This window comes from Cucumis sativus, chromosome 4 (assembly GCF_000004075.3).
Source record: "Cucumis sativus cultivar 9930 chromosome 4, Cucumber_9930_V3, whole genome shotgun sequence".
Taxonomy (NCBI): domain Eukaryota; kingdom Viridiplantae; phylum Streptophyta; class Magnoliopsida; order Cucurbitales; family Cucurbitaceae; genus Cucumis; species Cucumis sativus.
This window is the reverse complement of record NC_026658.2, coordinates 25007458-25025246: the sequence shown is the minus strand read 5'-3', so window position 1 is coordinate 25025246 and position 17789 is coordinate 25007458. Positions and strand designations below refer to the sequence as shown.

Below are 17789 nucleotides of genomic sequence, written 5' to 3'. Positions count from 1 at the left end.
AACTCTTTTTATATTAACTTAAACATCAAATTCAAAATATGCTCAACGCAACACTACTCTATTACAAACATTTTTGCGTACGTTAGTTCCAACGCTGCGAAAGGAACGGACCAAAAAACGCTCGTTAGTTCCAACACTGCGAAAGGAACGGACCAAAAAACGATCAAGGCCCGAGTTTCACCGACCAATACTATGGTAAAATATTTGGAAGGGCATCAAATCTAAAAACAAAAACAAATTAAAAACAAACAAAAATGGTTGAAAATAAATAAGAGATCCAATGTTTATCCAAAAAATGATTGAAAAGATTTTAACCAAATTTACCTTCTGTGAGATTCAATTAAAGGAAATAAAAAAGTATAATGAATAATTAATTTTTTTTTAAAATGGTGACGTAAGATGAGATGAGATCCATTGTAGTGGGAAGGTGGGACCCGGAACCCCATCCTCATACTTTGGTGGAATTTCCAATAGTATTTGACAATGGATCCACGTCATCTCCAATTTCAAGAGATTCTAATCACCATCTTCATCCGACGGTTCTCCTTTATCCAAGCAGGTGCCTGGTGGGTCCCTTTTTCGAACTTTACTTAATTTAATTTGCAATGTGTTTATAATAACTAATATTTGATTAATGATAATTAATTCATGTATTAATTGGAAATTATTTTACTATTGATTAAAATTGGCCCTTCGTCTCTCCCACAATCACTCTTCTCCACAAGAAATTCCATTCCCTACTTTTTAAGTTTCTCTCCCAAAATTAAAATTAAAAAGAAGAAGAAGCTAAAAGTAATATTAATAATAACAATAATTTGTTTGCTTGGTCAACCATTCATCGCTTCAGACTCTACAACTACTCAGCATATGGATTTTCCTTGTTATTAAATTGCAAACAAGAAAAAAAACTAATTTTTATCATGAATTTTTTAGAAAAACCTTTTTTTAATGGGTTGAAAAATACATTACGATATAAATTCATAAAAATGTTGAAGGAGACTCGGAAACTAAAACCACAATCCTATAATAACGTAGCGTTGGAGTTGACAAATTATTAGAAGTGTAGTTCTCCATGTTAAAAAAGTTCAAAACCGATTTTAGTATTTTAAGTTTATTAAACTAACTATGGGGATTAGTGATATAATGTTATTGGAGAATTCTCTTATAAGAATCAAGGAAATATTTGTTTATATTGTTAGTAGTGAAGGTTTTTTCCAACTTCATCACAACCATGTTAAATTATCTCACTACCTCTTTATTCTACATTTGAAATTTCATCCAAACTCGTAACGAATTTCTTGTTTGTAAAAAGTTGAGGATGATATATAGTTACTTTTTAATTATTACCAAGAAGGGTGTTTTTTTTTTTTTAATAAACAGCCAAAGATTTAAGATTTTTCTTCTCTATGATCTATTTTGGTTTGTGGGTTATTGCCTATTGGGTAGAGTGTTGAGATGGCCAAAGTTTGTATATTCTTTGTTGGTTCCATTATAAATTATGAATTACTCAAAGGCAAGTGAATGATTCTGAGTCAACGGGCAGCTGCTAAAACTATATAATATAACTGATTAATTTGCTAATCTGCCCATGTAGGACCCATTCAATTTATTGATTTAAAGGCAAAGGACATTGTCATTTCTTCAAACTTCCCCTCCTCACACACCTTTGACAATGGGAATCTGTATATCCTCTGCATCTTCTCAGATTCGCCATGAAACTAACAAAGTTGGAAGTATTATTATTGAAGAAGATCATTATAAGTCATGTTATTCTGTTTGCGGGATTCAGAAACTCGAATCCATTTGTTCTAAGCAAGGCAGCAAAGGAATCAATCAAGATGCTGCTTTTGCATATCAGGTAATTTAATTAGATTTGTTTGTTTTAATTATTACGTATTTAGAATTATTAAATTTGTGTGTTTGTTTTGTGAATTAGGAGTATGGAGAAGTTGAAGAGAGTGATTTGTTTGGAGTTTTTGATGGGCATGGACCAAATGGTCATATTGTGAGCAATTTAGTGAAGAATAGATTGCCTTCATTATTGCTTGGGGAGGTAACTGCTAAGTCAAGCTTGGTGAAGAGGAAGAGTTTCAATGCATGGAAAGAAGCTTTTGAAACTTCCTTCAAGGTTATGGATAAAGAGATCAAACTCCAAGAGAATTTGGATGGCTCTTGCAGTGGATCAACCGCTGTTGTTATGGTCAAACAGGTAATGATTAAGATCCTGTTACATAATAATGTTTTCATTTTTTTTCTTTTCTTCTTCTCGTTTTTTAAAAAACAAATTAAAGGGGAGATGATAATGAATGATATGTTGAAAACAGGAAGATTATTTGGTGATTGGGAATTTGGGAGATTCAAGGGCGGTGATGGGGAGGATGAGGGAGGATGGAGGAATCAAAGCCGTTCAGTTAACTACAGATTTAAAGCCTGGATTGGAGAGTGAGGGTGAGCGAATAAGAAGATGTAAAGGGAGAGTCTTGGCGCTGAAAGACGAAGCTCATATACAAAGAGTGTGGCTCCCCAACGAAGACTCACCGGGGCTGGCTATGTCAAGAGCTTTTGGTGATTTTGCTCTTAAAGATTATGGCATTATTAATCTCCCTGATGTCTCCTTCCGCCCTCTCACTTCTCTCGATCGCTTCATCGTTCTCGCCACTGATGGGGTAATCCTCTCTTCTCTTTTCTTTTTTTTTTCGATAGTTCTCCAAGATTCCCATGGTTTTAATTTACTTCATCTCCTATTATGTTCAAAAAAATTGTTGACTTTGATTTTTAAATGCAATAAATAACTACTTTATTCATTTAAAGCAAGAAAAAGAGAGAAACATATTTCATTCCGTAGATTTTAAAAAAAATCAAATTAATTAGCAAATTTAGTAATTTTGAGATGTGGGGTTTTTCGATTATTCTCAGATATGGGATGTGCTGAGCAACGACGAAGTAGCGTCCATCGTTTGGGCGGCGGAGAGTGAAGAAGCGGCGGCGAAAGCGGTGGTGGATGCGGCGACAGAGGCTTGGAAACGCTGGCCTTCTTCAAAACAAGACGACTGCACCGTCGTTTGCCACTTCTTACAAACCCCAAAACAATGAACACCAAACTAAAGTGATTAATAATGTCATTTTGCCATTTTCTCCGTCGTCGGTCAGGCCATGACTGTGGCCGGGAAGTAGTAGTTCAAGGCTACCGGCTGTTATTAGGGAAAGATGTTGAAATAAAATTGATTTTGTTTGTAGTAAATATATATTTTGGGTCAGAAAGTTATATCATAAAACAAAGTTAGAAAGAAGCATAGCAAAATTTGATGTATGTGAGGGAGAAATATGGAAGAATTAAGGAAAATATAAATACATAATGATTACTGATATAATATTCTAAACTTTCATATCTTCTAATTGTAATACATGCTAGGATGTTGAAAGTTGTTATAATCAAATGTTTGAATTGGTTGGTTTAGGAAGAAAATTTAGTGATTTTGAGAGGATGTAAATCGTTAGTACGGATAGTTTAAATTAATATACTCTTGTTAGAGGAAAAGTAATACTTGATCTTTGGTGCACTCGAAACAATAATCATCTTTGTACATCTTTTTCTCATTACTCACACAAAAAAAAAATCCTCACATGACAAGCTAAATGGGATGGATTGGTGATGTCGAATTAATAGAAAAATGACAACAAACTTTGGACGGTTGAGATCTCATCCTCATCAATTATAAATATGAGTATTATACATGGTTGATAATCTCCTTCTAGAATTTCTAAACTACCTATAATCTTCTTATAATATTTTTGGAGTGTTTGGAGCAAGGGAGATTGTTATCATCTTAAGTTATTATAGTTGAGCTATGATAGTTTGTAATTTGAGGTGTGAATCATTTTACTTTGGATTATAATTAATAACATGTATTTGTAGTGTAAAATAATTTTAATTTGATAAAATAGTAAACATTCTATAATGTAATATAAAGAGGAGAATTTAAGATACTAATTAAAGTTGTAGCAATTAAATAGTAAAGTGAGAAATACTATTCTATTTTGAAGCTATTATACTAAAAAAATAAAAATATATACTTAAATGCTAAAAACAATTTCATCGATAACATAGTTCAATTCAATTAAGACATATGTATATTGTTGATGTGTGATTCTAAGTGATTTGAGATGAAATGTTGATGTCAAAATTGAGTAATATATCAAGCATCGTGTACTCGCGCAACAAATTGTTCCTTGAGTCAACTAAGTCAACCAATATGTCGAAATTCAAATATCTACCACAGTCTTGGTATAACTCTTGAAACAAAATAAAGAAAAAAAAAAAAGATAGAAATGAGATATAAGACAAAATTTATCTCTTTTATCTAATTTTTTTCCTCCAATTGTATTGGACTGCTGAAAAGGAAAAATGACCTTAAAGCTAAGACACAAATCAACAAGACATAAAGGAAAAATGAATAATGTAAAAAAATTTACCAAAAAAAATAAAGTACATATAAATGAAGACAAAGTCTAAATAGAGAATAGCCCTTTAGGGTTTCCTCAATACCAACCCCAAGCAATTAGAACCAATGTTACATATCAAAATCAAACAATATCACTCGTTACTAATAAAAAAAAAACATTAACTATCCTAAACAAAAGAAAAAATGCCTCTCCATGGATGCACCAACCGTGACTTAAAATTACAATCTTCAAAAACTACAAGCATGCTTTAAACTCCAACAAAGATCCAAAGCAAATCAAAATAAGCCAAATCGTACAAACATTTCTAAAAAAAAGATGAATTAATTCATTATCACATTTTTTCGTAAATGTTTTTGAATTAAAATATAACGTTACGTCATTCTTGTTAAAAAGACATAATTTGTTGACTCATTTTAATTTAAATATAATTAATCAAATGATATATGTTTTTCAATTATGAAAATGAGACAATCATAATAAACATGAAGTAAGATAGTAAACTAAATAGTTAAAAATTATAACTTTTTTTTTTATATATATAAAAAATTCATTTAAAAGATTTTAAAATGTGAAACTTTAGTCTATATAATATTTTTAAATACGACCACCAAATATGTTAAAGAAAATGGAGGTAAGAGTTACTTTAAACTTCCTAACTCATTTAAGTGTCCAATTCATAGTCTTCAATATTTAGTCTTCTTTCACATTATTATTTTAAGTGTACAATAAATTTTAAAAAAAGCTTGGTATAAAAATACTATTTTGAGAAAATGTAACTAAAGACATCACCATTCTTTTTTTTTATATATATATATATATATATATATATATATATATATATATATATATATATGTAATGCTTAAAAATAAATGACTTTTTGGAAGAAATTTTTTTCCGGGTCAAGCTAAACATTTTTCAACATACAACTTGTCCTATGGATCATGCCAAAATTTAAAATAAGAAAATTGTGTATATAAAAGATATATATATATTTGGGCGCATCTTGAGCATCACCTATCTTTATGCATCTCATCAAATTGTAAAATAATAACTCGTTACAATACGGTTTGATTTTATTTATTTATTTATAGAATATTTGAATATGTTTCATATGTGAATGGTGAAGATAAATGCACGTAAGTATTACTATATAATATAAAAACCTATTTTAATATTGCAAGCTTCTTCTAATGAAAAAAAAAAAGAAAAAGACCTTGGATCAACGTTTCTACTCCTAGTTTCGAATATTGGTATATACACAAAATGACTAAATTAATAGTAAAGAACAATGTAACTTAAAATCCAATACATTTTTGTTAGAGTTGGTGAAACAGATATTTTCTATTTGAATTTAGAATACCAATAATAATAAAATAGTAAAAACCAAAGTAAGCCAATATTGTTGAAGTTTATAAACTACTACTTCTCCACATATTGCAGTAAACATCTTGTAATTTTTTTAAAATTAGAAATTAAGAAAAAGAAAAGGTAAAGAAATTGAATTTAAATAGGAAAATATGTTAAATCTTAAATAGATATCTCCAGCACATAGATAGGATAATAGGGAGGGTCACAGTGGATACCATCTCCTTTTTCACTCATCCACCGTGGTTACATAATTAACCACGGTTAACGTTCGAAAGCGGACCCAAACCCAACCCATTGGTCTCACCCAAATGGGCCGTCGCACCCAACCGAAACAAAGGAAACCACATTTAATTTCCCCCCCGCGAAAATAATAATAAAAAACTTGACGGCGTTGAAGATTCCGTTTGACGTCAATAAAGGCCGTGAGAAAGGAAAACAAAAAAGGGTTAGGAAAACCAAAACATGATACGACGCCGTAACGCGGGCACTGAGAGAGAAGGATGGTGAGATGAAAGGATAGTCGTTTGATGTATGATGAACGGCGGAGAAAGCAAGTGTGCGATTCAATCTGTAATGAGGGTATAAAATTCCGTTTCATAGGGTGTGTTTTGTATTTGTTGAAAAGGAGGGACGAAGAAGAAGAACAAGAAACGAAGAAGAAGAAGAAGGAGAAGGAGAAGGAGAAGGAAGAAGAAAGCTCTCTCCAGTTCTTCTGGCGTTCTTTCAAATTCTCTTCTGTTTTGTTTTTTCCTTGTTATTGTTCTCTAATCGGAACGAAGTTTAGTGTTCTCAATTCTAGTCTGGAATGCTGAGGATCTCTCATTTGTAAACAAGCTTGTGGGTCGAACAATTTCGCTCCTTGCTTCAATTTTTCTCCGTCTTTTGGAATTGATCTGTTTAAAGAAATAATTAAACAGGCGTGACTGTTTTTGTTTTTGTTTTTTCACGAATACATTTGGGAATTTCTAGTTGAACAAATTCGGAGTGGATTTGATTTACAAGCGAATTTTGCTCTCTTATTTACCCAATCGATTCCTTTTCATTTGTAATCATCTGGGGGACGTCTTGAAGTTTACAGAGGCTTGCAAATTTGTGAGAAATTCCTTTCACTGGGTTGTTAGTTATTTGTGTTTTTGGTTGTGGAATGACTCCGTTTATTGATTTTCTGTAATCTGTTTGTTCATTTCAGATGCATTTTTTTAAACGGATTTTTTAGTTTGTCTGAAGAAAATCCAAACTGTTGGAAAGATTGGAGATGGTGGAAACAGGGCTGTTGTTCGATAGTCGAAGAAGAGAACTCTGAGCGATGGAACTCCGTCGTTGCAATTTGGTTTCTGATTCGCATTTTCGCTTAGTCTGAAGAGTAAAAGAAGCGACCATCTGGTTGGGAATTTCTTTGAATCACAGGTAAAGAAAATTATCCTGAATCGTAGATCGTATATATTCAACTGGGTTTTTGAGATTTAGTTCGAGAGTTTGATGTGCAGTTGTTTTTTGTACTGTGGCTTCTTTCGTTTTTTCCTCCATTCGGTGGTTTGGGGCAGAGGGGATTATTTTGATTCTTCGTTATTCTTCATCTCATGGCATCAGTCGCCTTCCTACGCTTCCCTTTTGATTTTGCGCACTGGTTTTTGTTTGCTTCAGTTCAGGTTTTTCAGGTAATGCATCAAATTTTATTCACCTCCATTTTCTACTCTCTCTAAAGAGACTATCCTACTCCTTCCATTGTTCATCTCTTCTTCATTTCGAAGAATCAGAGAGTTTTTATTAAATTTTTAAAATTCATATGTTGATGGAGAAAATGAAAACCTTTCCTCTGTGTATGGCTTCAGAAATTTCCATCTCCAAAAATGTTCACGGACAGGATTTTCCTCTCAATTGGATTTCTTTCTATGATGGAAAGATGCGAGTTTGATTTGTTGTTCAGATTCGCAATCAGCAGACGAATTTTCCCAGATGCTCTTATCTTTTTTGATTTTGTGAATGCATTACCTATCATTGGATTTCTGGGTTTAGATCTAATATCAAATCGAAAAGAAAAAACCTCCTCATTTTCCTTCTTGTAATGAAAAGTTTTTTCTGACCTTGATCTTGCATAATTAAATCCCTCACAAGCTCTCGCGATTATGAGTTTATCTGAACTCGGAAATAGCTGGAGAAGGTTCATCTTTGTTTACCTGTTTTCGCTAATTAGGCCATGTGGGGGGTTGATTGCAAAATCCAACACAATTCCTCCATTTTCCCTCTTTCTTTGTTTTACTTTATGGAGATTTAACCATGGTTGATTACCTCAACTAACTTGGGTTAGCCGTCCATTCCACATTACAGTTATATTTAAAAGCCTGATGGAAAGGGATACCATAAGAACCAATAATAATAATAATAGCAACGGCACCGCCAATAACAAAGTGGACACATCGGGGAGAAGCGGAGTGGACGTACTGAGATCCAATTCCGATGCTACAAGACAAACAACCACACCATCATCGGACTTTGTTTTGCAGTGGGGAAACCGGAAGCGCCTTAGATGCATGAAGGTCCAAGGCAGAGATAAAACCGACCCCGCCACTCCGGCTCACCGTACCACCACCGCCCGAGTCGACCGCCGAGTCGTTAGAACCGATAAAGACTCCCCGAACCGGACCCATGGTCCTCCTGCCAATGGGTATCTGAATCTCCGCCAACGACCATCTTCTCCTCAACTGCCCCCTCCTCACCACCGCATTCTCAGGTATTTATTCCAAATTTTAAATTTTATGGTATGACGATGACGATGTTAAGATGTTAATCTTAAGCACATGATTGTGAATAATGGAAATGATTTTAGTGATAAGCTTTTTTGTGTGGAGGAATGAGAGCCGTGTGATCACTAATTTGGGATTAGGGAAAAGAGTGTGTGGTGGACCCACGAGTGTGTACAGTCACAATAGACCTTCACGTCGTCGTCACACGTAATCTTAACGATGGTGAAGGGAATTATGTTAATCGGACGGCTATGAACAACCCACATCTATGTTCTTACTTTTTATTTGATATTATTTTGAAATTAAAAGAGAAAAGAAAATTGAAGAAAAACCAAATCCAAAGGGAAACCCAAAAATCACCATCTCCCCCACATTCGCTATACTTGTCTCACCGATCTTAAAGATCCTTCCCCTCAAAGGTCAATTTCGGAATTTGACTTCCTTCCTCTCTAAATCTAGTTTCTTTTTACTACTTTTATTTATTTATTTTCATATTACTCTTACATAAAAACGTCTTTTCCTTTTTTTTTTGTTTTTGTTTTTTGTTTTTTGTTTTTTTGTTTTTAATAAATAGGAACTCCGAGACGGCGGGGGCGATGAGAGGGCACGGCAACGGTGGGGTTAGGGGAATTGCGTCGCCAGACAGAGTGGCGCACGATAGAAGAGGAGGAAGTAATAACCACCATCATCATTCCAACAACAATAACAACAGCCATCATCATCATCACAATGAGAATAACAATAAATCGGGGACTACATCGGAGACGGCGCACGATAGTAAAAAAGGTGGGTCTTCCTCCGGTGGGAGTGGGGAAGCTGCTCTGCCTCAAGTATGGCCGCCAAAATTCGCTATTGCTTTGACGAACAAAGAGAAAGAAGAGGATTTCTTAGCCATCAAAGGCTCTAAATTGCCACAAAGACCCAAGAAACGTGCCAAGATTATCCAACGCACCGTCAACGTAAGCCCCCCACCCCCCCTTAATCTCATCCTCTTTTAACTATTAATTCATTTATCTTTTTGTGTAGCCATAGGAAATTTTCAAAAGGGTTTATTTATTTATTTTTATTTTTAACATAAAAATTATGAGAAAATAAATAAATTTATTCATATAAGAAAACAACACTGCAGCTTTCACGGGCTGCGTTTGATTCACGTTCTTGTATAGGATAGGACACGGTGTACGGTTATTTTTTGCAGGTTGGCTGCTGTGCTGTTTGTATCATACTCCCTTGTCTTCTCGGCATTCTCAAACCTATAATTTTCTAGGGTTAGAAACAAAAAAGTTAATAAACAAATAAATTCCTTTAGGGGTTTTCTTTACTTAAAGTGAAAATGGAAGATGATACAAAAAAAAAAAATCTGAAACCGACTAAGGAAGTTAAACCAAGTCCTTGTTTAAAGAATAAAGATAAGGTTTGTTCGATGACTTCGGTACAGTATCAAATAGTAAAGTAAACTCATTAGCTATATAAATGTTTTTAAATTAGGCTTAAAACAAATAAGTGTTGAAATTTTAAAAAGGGGTTTAGTAGAGTAATTACTTGGGGGAGGAGGGTGTGGGATTAGTTAAACGGTATGAATTGTAATTAAGAGAACAATAAAGAGAGATGGTACGATTAGAAAGGGAGGTTGCATCGGATGCCATTTGATGCTCAGCCATGTGTAGGGTGGTGATTGGTATGTTATCAGTGACAAATGGGACCCTTAGCTCTTTTTGTAAAGAAAGTGCTTTTTTTAGATTGGGCCCCAAAGCTGTTGGCTGATGAATACCCACCTCCTAACAATTATTACCTCACCTGATTATGCATTGTATATTGTTGAATATGGGTGCCTTTTGCTTTATTCCATGGGGTTTGAACATTTTGAAATGGTTTGCTGCAGCTGGTGAGTCCGGGGGCATGGCTATCAGATCTGACTCTCGAGCGGTATGAAGTTCGGGAAAAGAAGATTTCTAAGAAGGTGAGTATCTCGAGCTAATGATATGAAATCGATGAATGTGTTAATCAATGGAGAGTTGTGATTAATGGTTTGATTATAAATTTGATGGCAGAGACCGAGAGGATTGAAGGCAATGGGTAACATGGAGTCGGATTCAGAGTGAAATGAGTGAGGATTCACCATAAAATGTACAAACTCTATGGATTCCCTTTTTTTAAAAAATGGTTAGTAGATTGAAGGGGCAGAGCAGAGAAAGTAGGCAATTTTTTTTCTTTGTTCCTTTCCTCTCTTGATTTATTTATTCATTCTATTTCATTCATCCTCTTGAAAATGCTGTTTGTTTTCACGGTTTTTATGGGGAGGGGGGAGGTCAGGGTAATATGCAAATTAAATAAGATAATCTAACAAACATGGTTTTTTTTTACTTTCGAAATTTGAAGATAGAGAAGAGTGGAGTTTGAAGATATCTGGGGGTTTTCGATAATGTGATGAATCTCCCTTTATCCTTTGTTTTTTGGAAGAAGTTTGGGTGAGGGGTGGGAGATTGGTTGAGTGGGTACTCTGATAGCAAATTTTTCCAATGGATTCTCAATTCTGAATTGGTCATTGAGGTTTTGGAATCAAATTCAAGAAAAGTTTGAGAACAGTCTGACCTGACCTGTCTTTAAAGAAAAAAGAACCAGTTGAATTGTTTAATTTCAAAGGTTTTTTCTTTCTACCATACCAATACTACAAACACTATTTCAATTATCTTAAATTAATTTAATATTGTAATATTGTATCACTCAAGATGAGAATTAAGTTATGTTAATTTCAGCACTGTCATGGAAAAATAAACACTTGGGACTTTACATCAATACATATTAACAGCAACATTCAGTATTAGCAAAAGAATTCCAAAATTGGAGAGTCACATTCTCAAAACCATATATTTGTCTTTACTAATGCATTATGTTGAAGTCAAAGACGATGGTTCAAAATCGCACAAAAAGAAAGATACATACGAAAAATTTTAAAAAATTAAAAAGAAAAAAAAAGAAAAAAAAAAGAATGGAGAATGGAGTTCTCGAAAATTGGAAAAGATACAAATATAATAATCTCATAGGCGTGGATTGCACAAACCCATAAGATCTATTATATTATTATTGTTGATCATGTTCATGTTCATGTTCGTATTCACACACCCTAATTTGGGTATTATGCTCTCAGACAAACCGCGTGATTCTTTTAAAATATCACTGATACGTGGCATCATTTAGTTGGATACTTCTCTCACACGAGATATTGCGTATCCCTATACCCACATGGCCAGGCCGTCCCTCTCCACCATTTACACTTCGCCACGCACCCTTTCTTTTCTCACAAATTCTTCCATCCTCTATTCTCCCTTAATTTCACCACCTTATGTGCGTTGGAGTCTGAATCAACTATGGATGGTGTTTCTCTAACCAAGCCACCATTAATTTACAAGTTTTTTCCTTTGTTATTATATCTTTGATAACCTAAATGAGAGAGCCATTTGAAATGAGATGACAATGAGAGTATACCAGACAAAACCCATCACCTTTCACTAATTGAGGCATTTAATTCTAGTTTTGACGATGGTGGATTTGGACTCCATTCATCATTAGTAGTTTAATTATGACGCTAATTACACCTCACACCTCTATAATATTTAATAATACGAAGAAGATAAATGATACACATATTTCTAGTATTACCAAACACAGCCATCCCGATGGTTGTTTTTGTTGGAATTTCAAATTTTGAACTGTGAAGTTAAAATCTTGTTTGGACGGAATGGTTTAGGAAGTGAAGACGGAATCTCTCTAGCTTCATTTCCGCTTCCCGATTATACACAAGTATTGATACAGTTTATAAACAATTTGGAGTGAAGAGAGAATAGAGATGTTGATCAATCAATCTCACGAAACAGAGAGTTTAGAAAACTGAAATAATTTATTTACTCAAATAATGTGGAGATATAAAAAGAACAATATTAATAATGAGAAATAACACACAATGAATAATAATAATGATAATAATACATGAATACAAACCACCAATATCTAATAAAAGCTAAATCTTGACATCGTCGAAAACCATGTCCTATACACTCAATAATATAGTCAATAAAACCCTCAATAATGGAGTATCATCAGTAACCGAATCCATGGGTAAAATCACAAAACGCGTAGGAAGAAGTATCATGAATGTGAGATTCAAGCCTTGAGTGCAGATCCAAAGAGAAGAGCAAGGAAAGCACCAACACAAGCAAAGCTCAAGGAAGGAACGACAGAGTTAGCCGGAGAAGCCGGAGGGGGAGCAGGAGACTCTGCAGATTGTGCAACAGCAACGGAGAGGACGGCGAACAAAACGGCAACAAGAGCCATGAAAGAAACCTTAGAGACGGCGGCCATTGGTAGCTTCCAAAAAAAAGAGAGAGAAGAAAGTAGGGTTTTGAAAGAAAGAAAGAAAGAAAGAATAGTAAGTGAGAAAAAGGAATGGAAGGTTTGGCAGCGGAGAAAGAGAAAGGTGGGAGTGTTTATATAATAGAGAGAGAGAGGAGAGAAAGAAAGGAGTGGAGGAGATGGCGGAATTACAAAGCTGGCCATTGGGTGAGAGACAGCTCATTTTGGTTAGATGGGTGGATCACCCACCGTCCAAAATTCCACCACAAATTTGGGGCTTGGGGTTTCCGCTACTCTAACGTCGTCGTTTGAAAGTTTGAAAGTTTGAAAGGGGAGGCGGTGTGAAAATTACCAACTGCACCGAAAATGTTGAAGAGAGGAAACGTAAGCGTAGATTGCAAAGTGGGGATTTCACATGTTATTATTGGGTCCCACTTTATCAAATAAAATTATTAGGCAGACGAAGAGCGAATGGAAATAGGACGCGTGGGCAAGCAGAGAAATTACAGGTTGTTTTGAAGAAAGAAAGAAAGGTGTGTATGATGACGCATGAATTTTGGGAATTTGGACAGTTGTCATCTTGGGATTAAACACATCTTTTCAATCATTATTTTGTTTTTAACTTATGCCTACAAAGCTTCCATTAATTAACCTATGCTTAATCAGGGTTAAGAATTGTTACAAATGTTGTAAATATTATTAAAACGTTAGATATATATATTTTAACGTTTGTTAGTGTATATACTATACTTTATATAAATTTTTTGGATCCGTTCAACACATTTTACACAAATTGGGAAGTGTAAAGTGTTAAGGTACCCAACCTAAAATAAAAGTGTTGAGTTTCTGAATTATTTGTAGATGTTATTAAAAAGATTGACACATGGAAAGGCTAAATTGAGAGTTAGAGGAAACTAATTAGATGAATTTGTTACTATTAATTTTATAATAATGAGAGTAGGTAGTAAGCACGTTATAGTTATTAATAAACTATGCATACTTTTATAAGTATAAAATTAAGTATTCAATTAAGTATAATGATTACTTATTTTAGTCGCATACATAATTGGTTATATGAATTTGTACACCTTTGTCCATTATTAATCATAATTGCTCTTTAATCATTACTTTATAATATATAAAAAGATAAAAATATGAGTATGATAGTTGTGTTGTGCATCATGATTTTTGAAACAAATACATATCTCAACTTGAATTCTTTTGTCAAATTTGTAATAAATGCGTAGTAATTTTCATCACTAATTTAATTGGAAAATTGTTGGTTTTATATCTTATTAACTTATTGTTACTCAAATATTTTACAACTTTCATTTTTTGAAATCGGTTGATTGTAAAAGTTATAAATTGAAAGGTTTAAGAAAATGGATCGTTGAAGTCATTGCATTTCTCAGTTTTAATGTTTGCATTATGATTGCCACTATATAGTTTATTATTCAAAAAAAAAGAAAAGAAAAAACGACATTTTCAGTATGATTCTCCAAGTCATTGAAGGTTAGACTGTTGCATTTTGAAATATTATATACTTATTTTTCGTTCTTCCTTATCTATTTTCAGCAGACTTGCTAGCAATACAGTATGCCACTTCATGTTTATGTGATAAATTGTCTATAAAAAATACAATGATTGAATCTTGTTATCTTCTACTTGATCTTAGATTCCACAATTTGAATGGGACAAACTGTTTATATGTTTTATTTGTTGGAGTAATAAGATTATTTGTTGGTTTCTTCTTTCAAATGTGAGGCAATTGGTTTAATTTGGTAAGTGAAAGATGCTTTTGGCAATCTAAGGTGGGTGTCCTATTTTAAGGCATTTGATCTGCTGATAACAAAAGAACTTCAAGGACAAAGTTGTGAGAGGTTTGAAGTTTTATTTAGAGTAATATTTAACTCTAGGGTTCTCTCCATTTCTTACTATTAAACTCTTGAGAAACGTTGTTTTCCTTTAAAATTAAAATAAACCACAATAGCACATACATGAACACGAAATAAAATGAGTGGTTTTCTTTTTGAATTGTTTTGTTATTGATGTTTTGATGCATTTAAGGAGCACTTTGCATGCAGTCACCTCATGATTCCTTAATTCCATGTTGGAAGATAAAAGCCTTTGAGAGATTCCAAATTATGTGTATGTCTTATTTCAGGTCGAATGCTTATTTCTATCGACAAAAATATATAATTGTTGAACTACTTAAGGTTACGGTTTAAACTCTCGTGTTAGTGCTTTGAAACTTTGACACTATTAAGTATTCTAGCCCATTTTGCTTTTGTGCTACTTGTTCATACTTTTCTTTCATCATCTTTGTCATAGATTGTTGTTGAAACAACTAGTTACTAGGGATTACTCTGGTGCTACTCTACCACGTCATGGTATACTCTTTTCTTTCTTTGTGGGTTTTCATCGACTTTGAAGAATAAGCATGTAAATTTGTTTCAGTAGACAATGATGCAATGTTCCAAAATTATATATAATGAACATACATACACTGGACATTATGTGTATAAATTTGGTTATTATGCAAAATTGCTAACTATATAATTGTACATCTCTTTTTCATATTGAAACTCATGACTACATGGTTAAACTCTTTTTTACCATTGTGAGATACAATAATATTTTATTTTTATGGTATTACAACTATACTAGATAACACAAAAGTAAATTTAATAATGTAAAAACTGTATTCTTTAGTTTCAAAGAAACATTGTTCTCGTCAAAATTTTCATTTCATGGAGGTCTTCTGTGATTGTATTTAACTTGAAAAACTTCTATCTTTTTTGTAGCGTGACTTGACTGATTCTAATGTTTTAAGGAATATGAGAGTTGGACTTGGACACTCTCTTCTTGCCTACAAAAGTACACTTCAGGGTATATCAAAGCTTTAGGTACTCATAGCATAATGAACACAGTAAACATTAATAATCGTTAGTTTCTCTACATAATGATGGGAGTTCTGTTTGATGGAATGAAAATTGACATTTTCTTCTTCATGGATGGGTTATGATACATGACCACTCAAGTTTTGCTCATGGATAATGGGAGAAAACTAAAGAGAGAGAAAAATTAGTGAGCGTATAACATTAATGAGAGAGAGTTGGAGAATTAATGCAATTCGACACCTTATTTTTCATAATTTAAGAATTCGTGACATTTTGTAACTGTCGTCAATATCAAAATAATGACATTTACTTTTATAAAAACTGTCACGATTGACAGAAAAAAATGTCAAAATATACGAATTTGTGACATTTTTGTAACTGTCGTCAATATGCAAATAATAACAGTTATTTGTTGTCATAAAATATTAAATAATGATATTTATTTTCTGTCATGAAAATGCGTATTGTGACAATTTTTTAAAACTATCATAAAAGGACTTTTCACAACATGCGATACTATGACTGTAGATAATTGTCATGAATTTTATTTACGACATAAAATAACTGTCGTCGTAAATCATGCATTTTTGTTACCGTGATAATTTAGTTTTTCATGCTAATTCAAAACCTTGGTGGAATATGGTCCTCCATAGTTGGACTATGCTATTCTTTGCTTATTATTTTTCCTCCAAAGTTTTCTCTATCCCGTTGAGAAAAAGTGTAGGGATGGTTTATTAAAAGTGGATGGAAAATACATCTTTTATCTTTCCTATAAACAAAGTCATGCATTGTTTATGGATTTGTAAAGAAGTTTATTGCTTATCAAATAAGCATTGTTAGTTTTCTAAATAACAGAACGAAGACATTAAGAAAAACAAACACATTCTTCGTGGAATAGACAAGCAACACTAACTTGATAGAGACACATTCTTCCTTCCTTCCTTCCTTCCTTTCTTTCTTTCTCTTTTGAGTAACCATTCAATCTTCTTCGTCTTTGAAAGTTTTTGTATTCTATTTTGAAGATGGTGTTATTTTGTGTGTTTGATAATCGTGATGGGAACTCACAAACTTGCTTTGGGTTGCAATTAGGTAAGAGGGTGTTGTTGAGTCGATTTGGTATTTTGGTTTCCAAAATTTTCCAACACTATGAATTATTACTCCTTTTTTATTGCTTCTCTGTTTTGTGCTTATTTCTTTTAATATATTTTATTGCCCTTTTTTTCATTACTTTAATATTATTTTACCCATTTTCAATTACTATTTATTAATGGGAAAAATCATACAAGTATTAAATTAGGGGAGGGACCTCCCTAGATGTGTCCCCTTACTATATGGCCCTCACTATTATCATATTTTCGGCCCATAAGGTTTCAATGCTTTGCTATGGGCCTTCTTTGATGCTCCACATGATGCCCTCAAATGTCCTTCACCATTTCAAACTATAATTTTGGTTAACATATCACACCACAACATTCTCCCAGACAATATAAATACTCCATAGTTGTAAATATAGCAATTAAATTTTAAATAATTAAGTATATAGAAACGTTTTTAAAAAGTTGTAAATATAACAAATTCTATTAATAATAAACTTCTAATACTCTCGTGGTTTATTAGATTTTGTTATATTTGCGAGTGGGTGTAGTTAAACTAAATATCGGTTAAGTACCACAAATGATGTTGAGAAAAATGATATTAAATCTTCCATTTCCATATTGGAGAAAAGTTATGATTTATTATTAATAAAAGAAGTTGAAATAGAATTCATTCCTTTCTTTTGATAAGCAACCAAAGCTCTGCTTAATTCCTTTTATAAAAAAATCACGTTTTGGTTTCTCTAGATATCTATCTATCTATATCGTATGCATTTGGAGGGTTGTGGGTTTGGAATGTACACATAACACAACAACCAAGCGTGACCCTTTTTCTTTTTTTAAAAGTACTTTTCATGTGCTCTTCCAC

General features: G+C 33.1%; 2 protein-coding genes across 4 annotated transcripts; both read left to right on the top strand.

Moving 5' to 3' along the window:
- The first annotated feature begins 1624 nt into the window (after positions 1–1624).
- Positions 1625–3466, top strand: LOC101214070 (probable protein phosphatase 2C 72). Its single transcript, XM_004141373.3, has 4 exons — positions 1625–1858; positions 1937–2209; positions 2325–2666; positions 2917–3466. The coding sequence occupies exons 1-4, from the start codon at positions 1673–1675 to the stop codon at positions 3091–3093; spliced, it is 978 nt and encodes a 325-aa protein (XP_004141421.1). The 5' UTR covers positions 1625–1672; the 3' UTR covers positions 3094–3466.
- A 2975-nt stretch (positions 3467–6441) lies between these two features.
- On the top strand, positions 6442–10847 carry LOC101222443 (nuclear transcription factor Y subunit gamma). 3 transcript variants are annotated; one of them, XM_011655865.2, is made up of 7 exons: positions 6442–6925; positions 7023–7240; positions 7378–7491; positions 8162–8564; positions 9152–9536; positions 10460–10537; positions 10629–10847. In XM_011655865.2, the coding sequence occupies exons 4-7, from the start codon at positions 8179–8181 to the stop codon at positions 10677–10679; spliced, it is 900 nt and encodes a 299-aa protein (XP_011654167.1). In that variant the 5' UTR covers positions 6442–6925; positions 7023–7240; positions 7378–7491; positions 8162–8178; the 3' UTR covers positions 10680–10847. The 3 variants fall into 3 exon arrangements, with proteins under 3 accessions (XP_011654167.1, XP_031740367.1, XP_011654165.1); XM_031884507.1 differs by having other exon boundaries at positions 7321–7491; XM_011655863.2 differs by lacking the exon at positions 7378–7491 and having other exon boundaries at positions 6443–6925.
- Positions 10848–17789: the final 6942 nt, after the last annotated feature.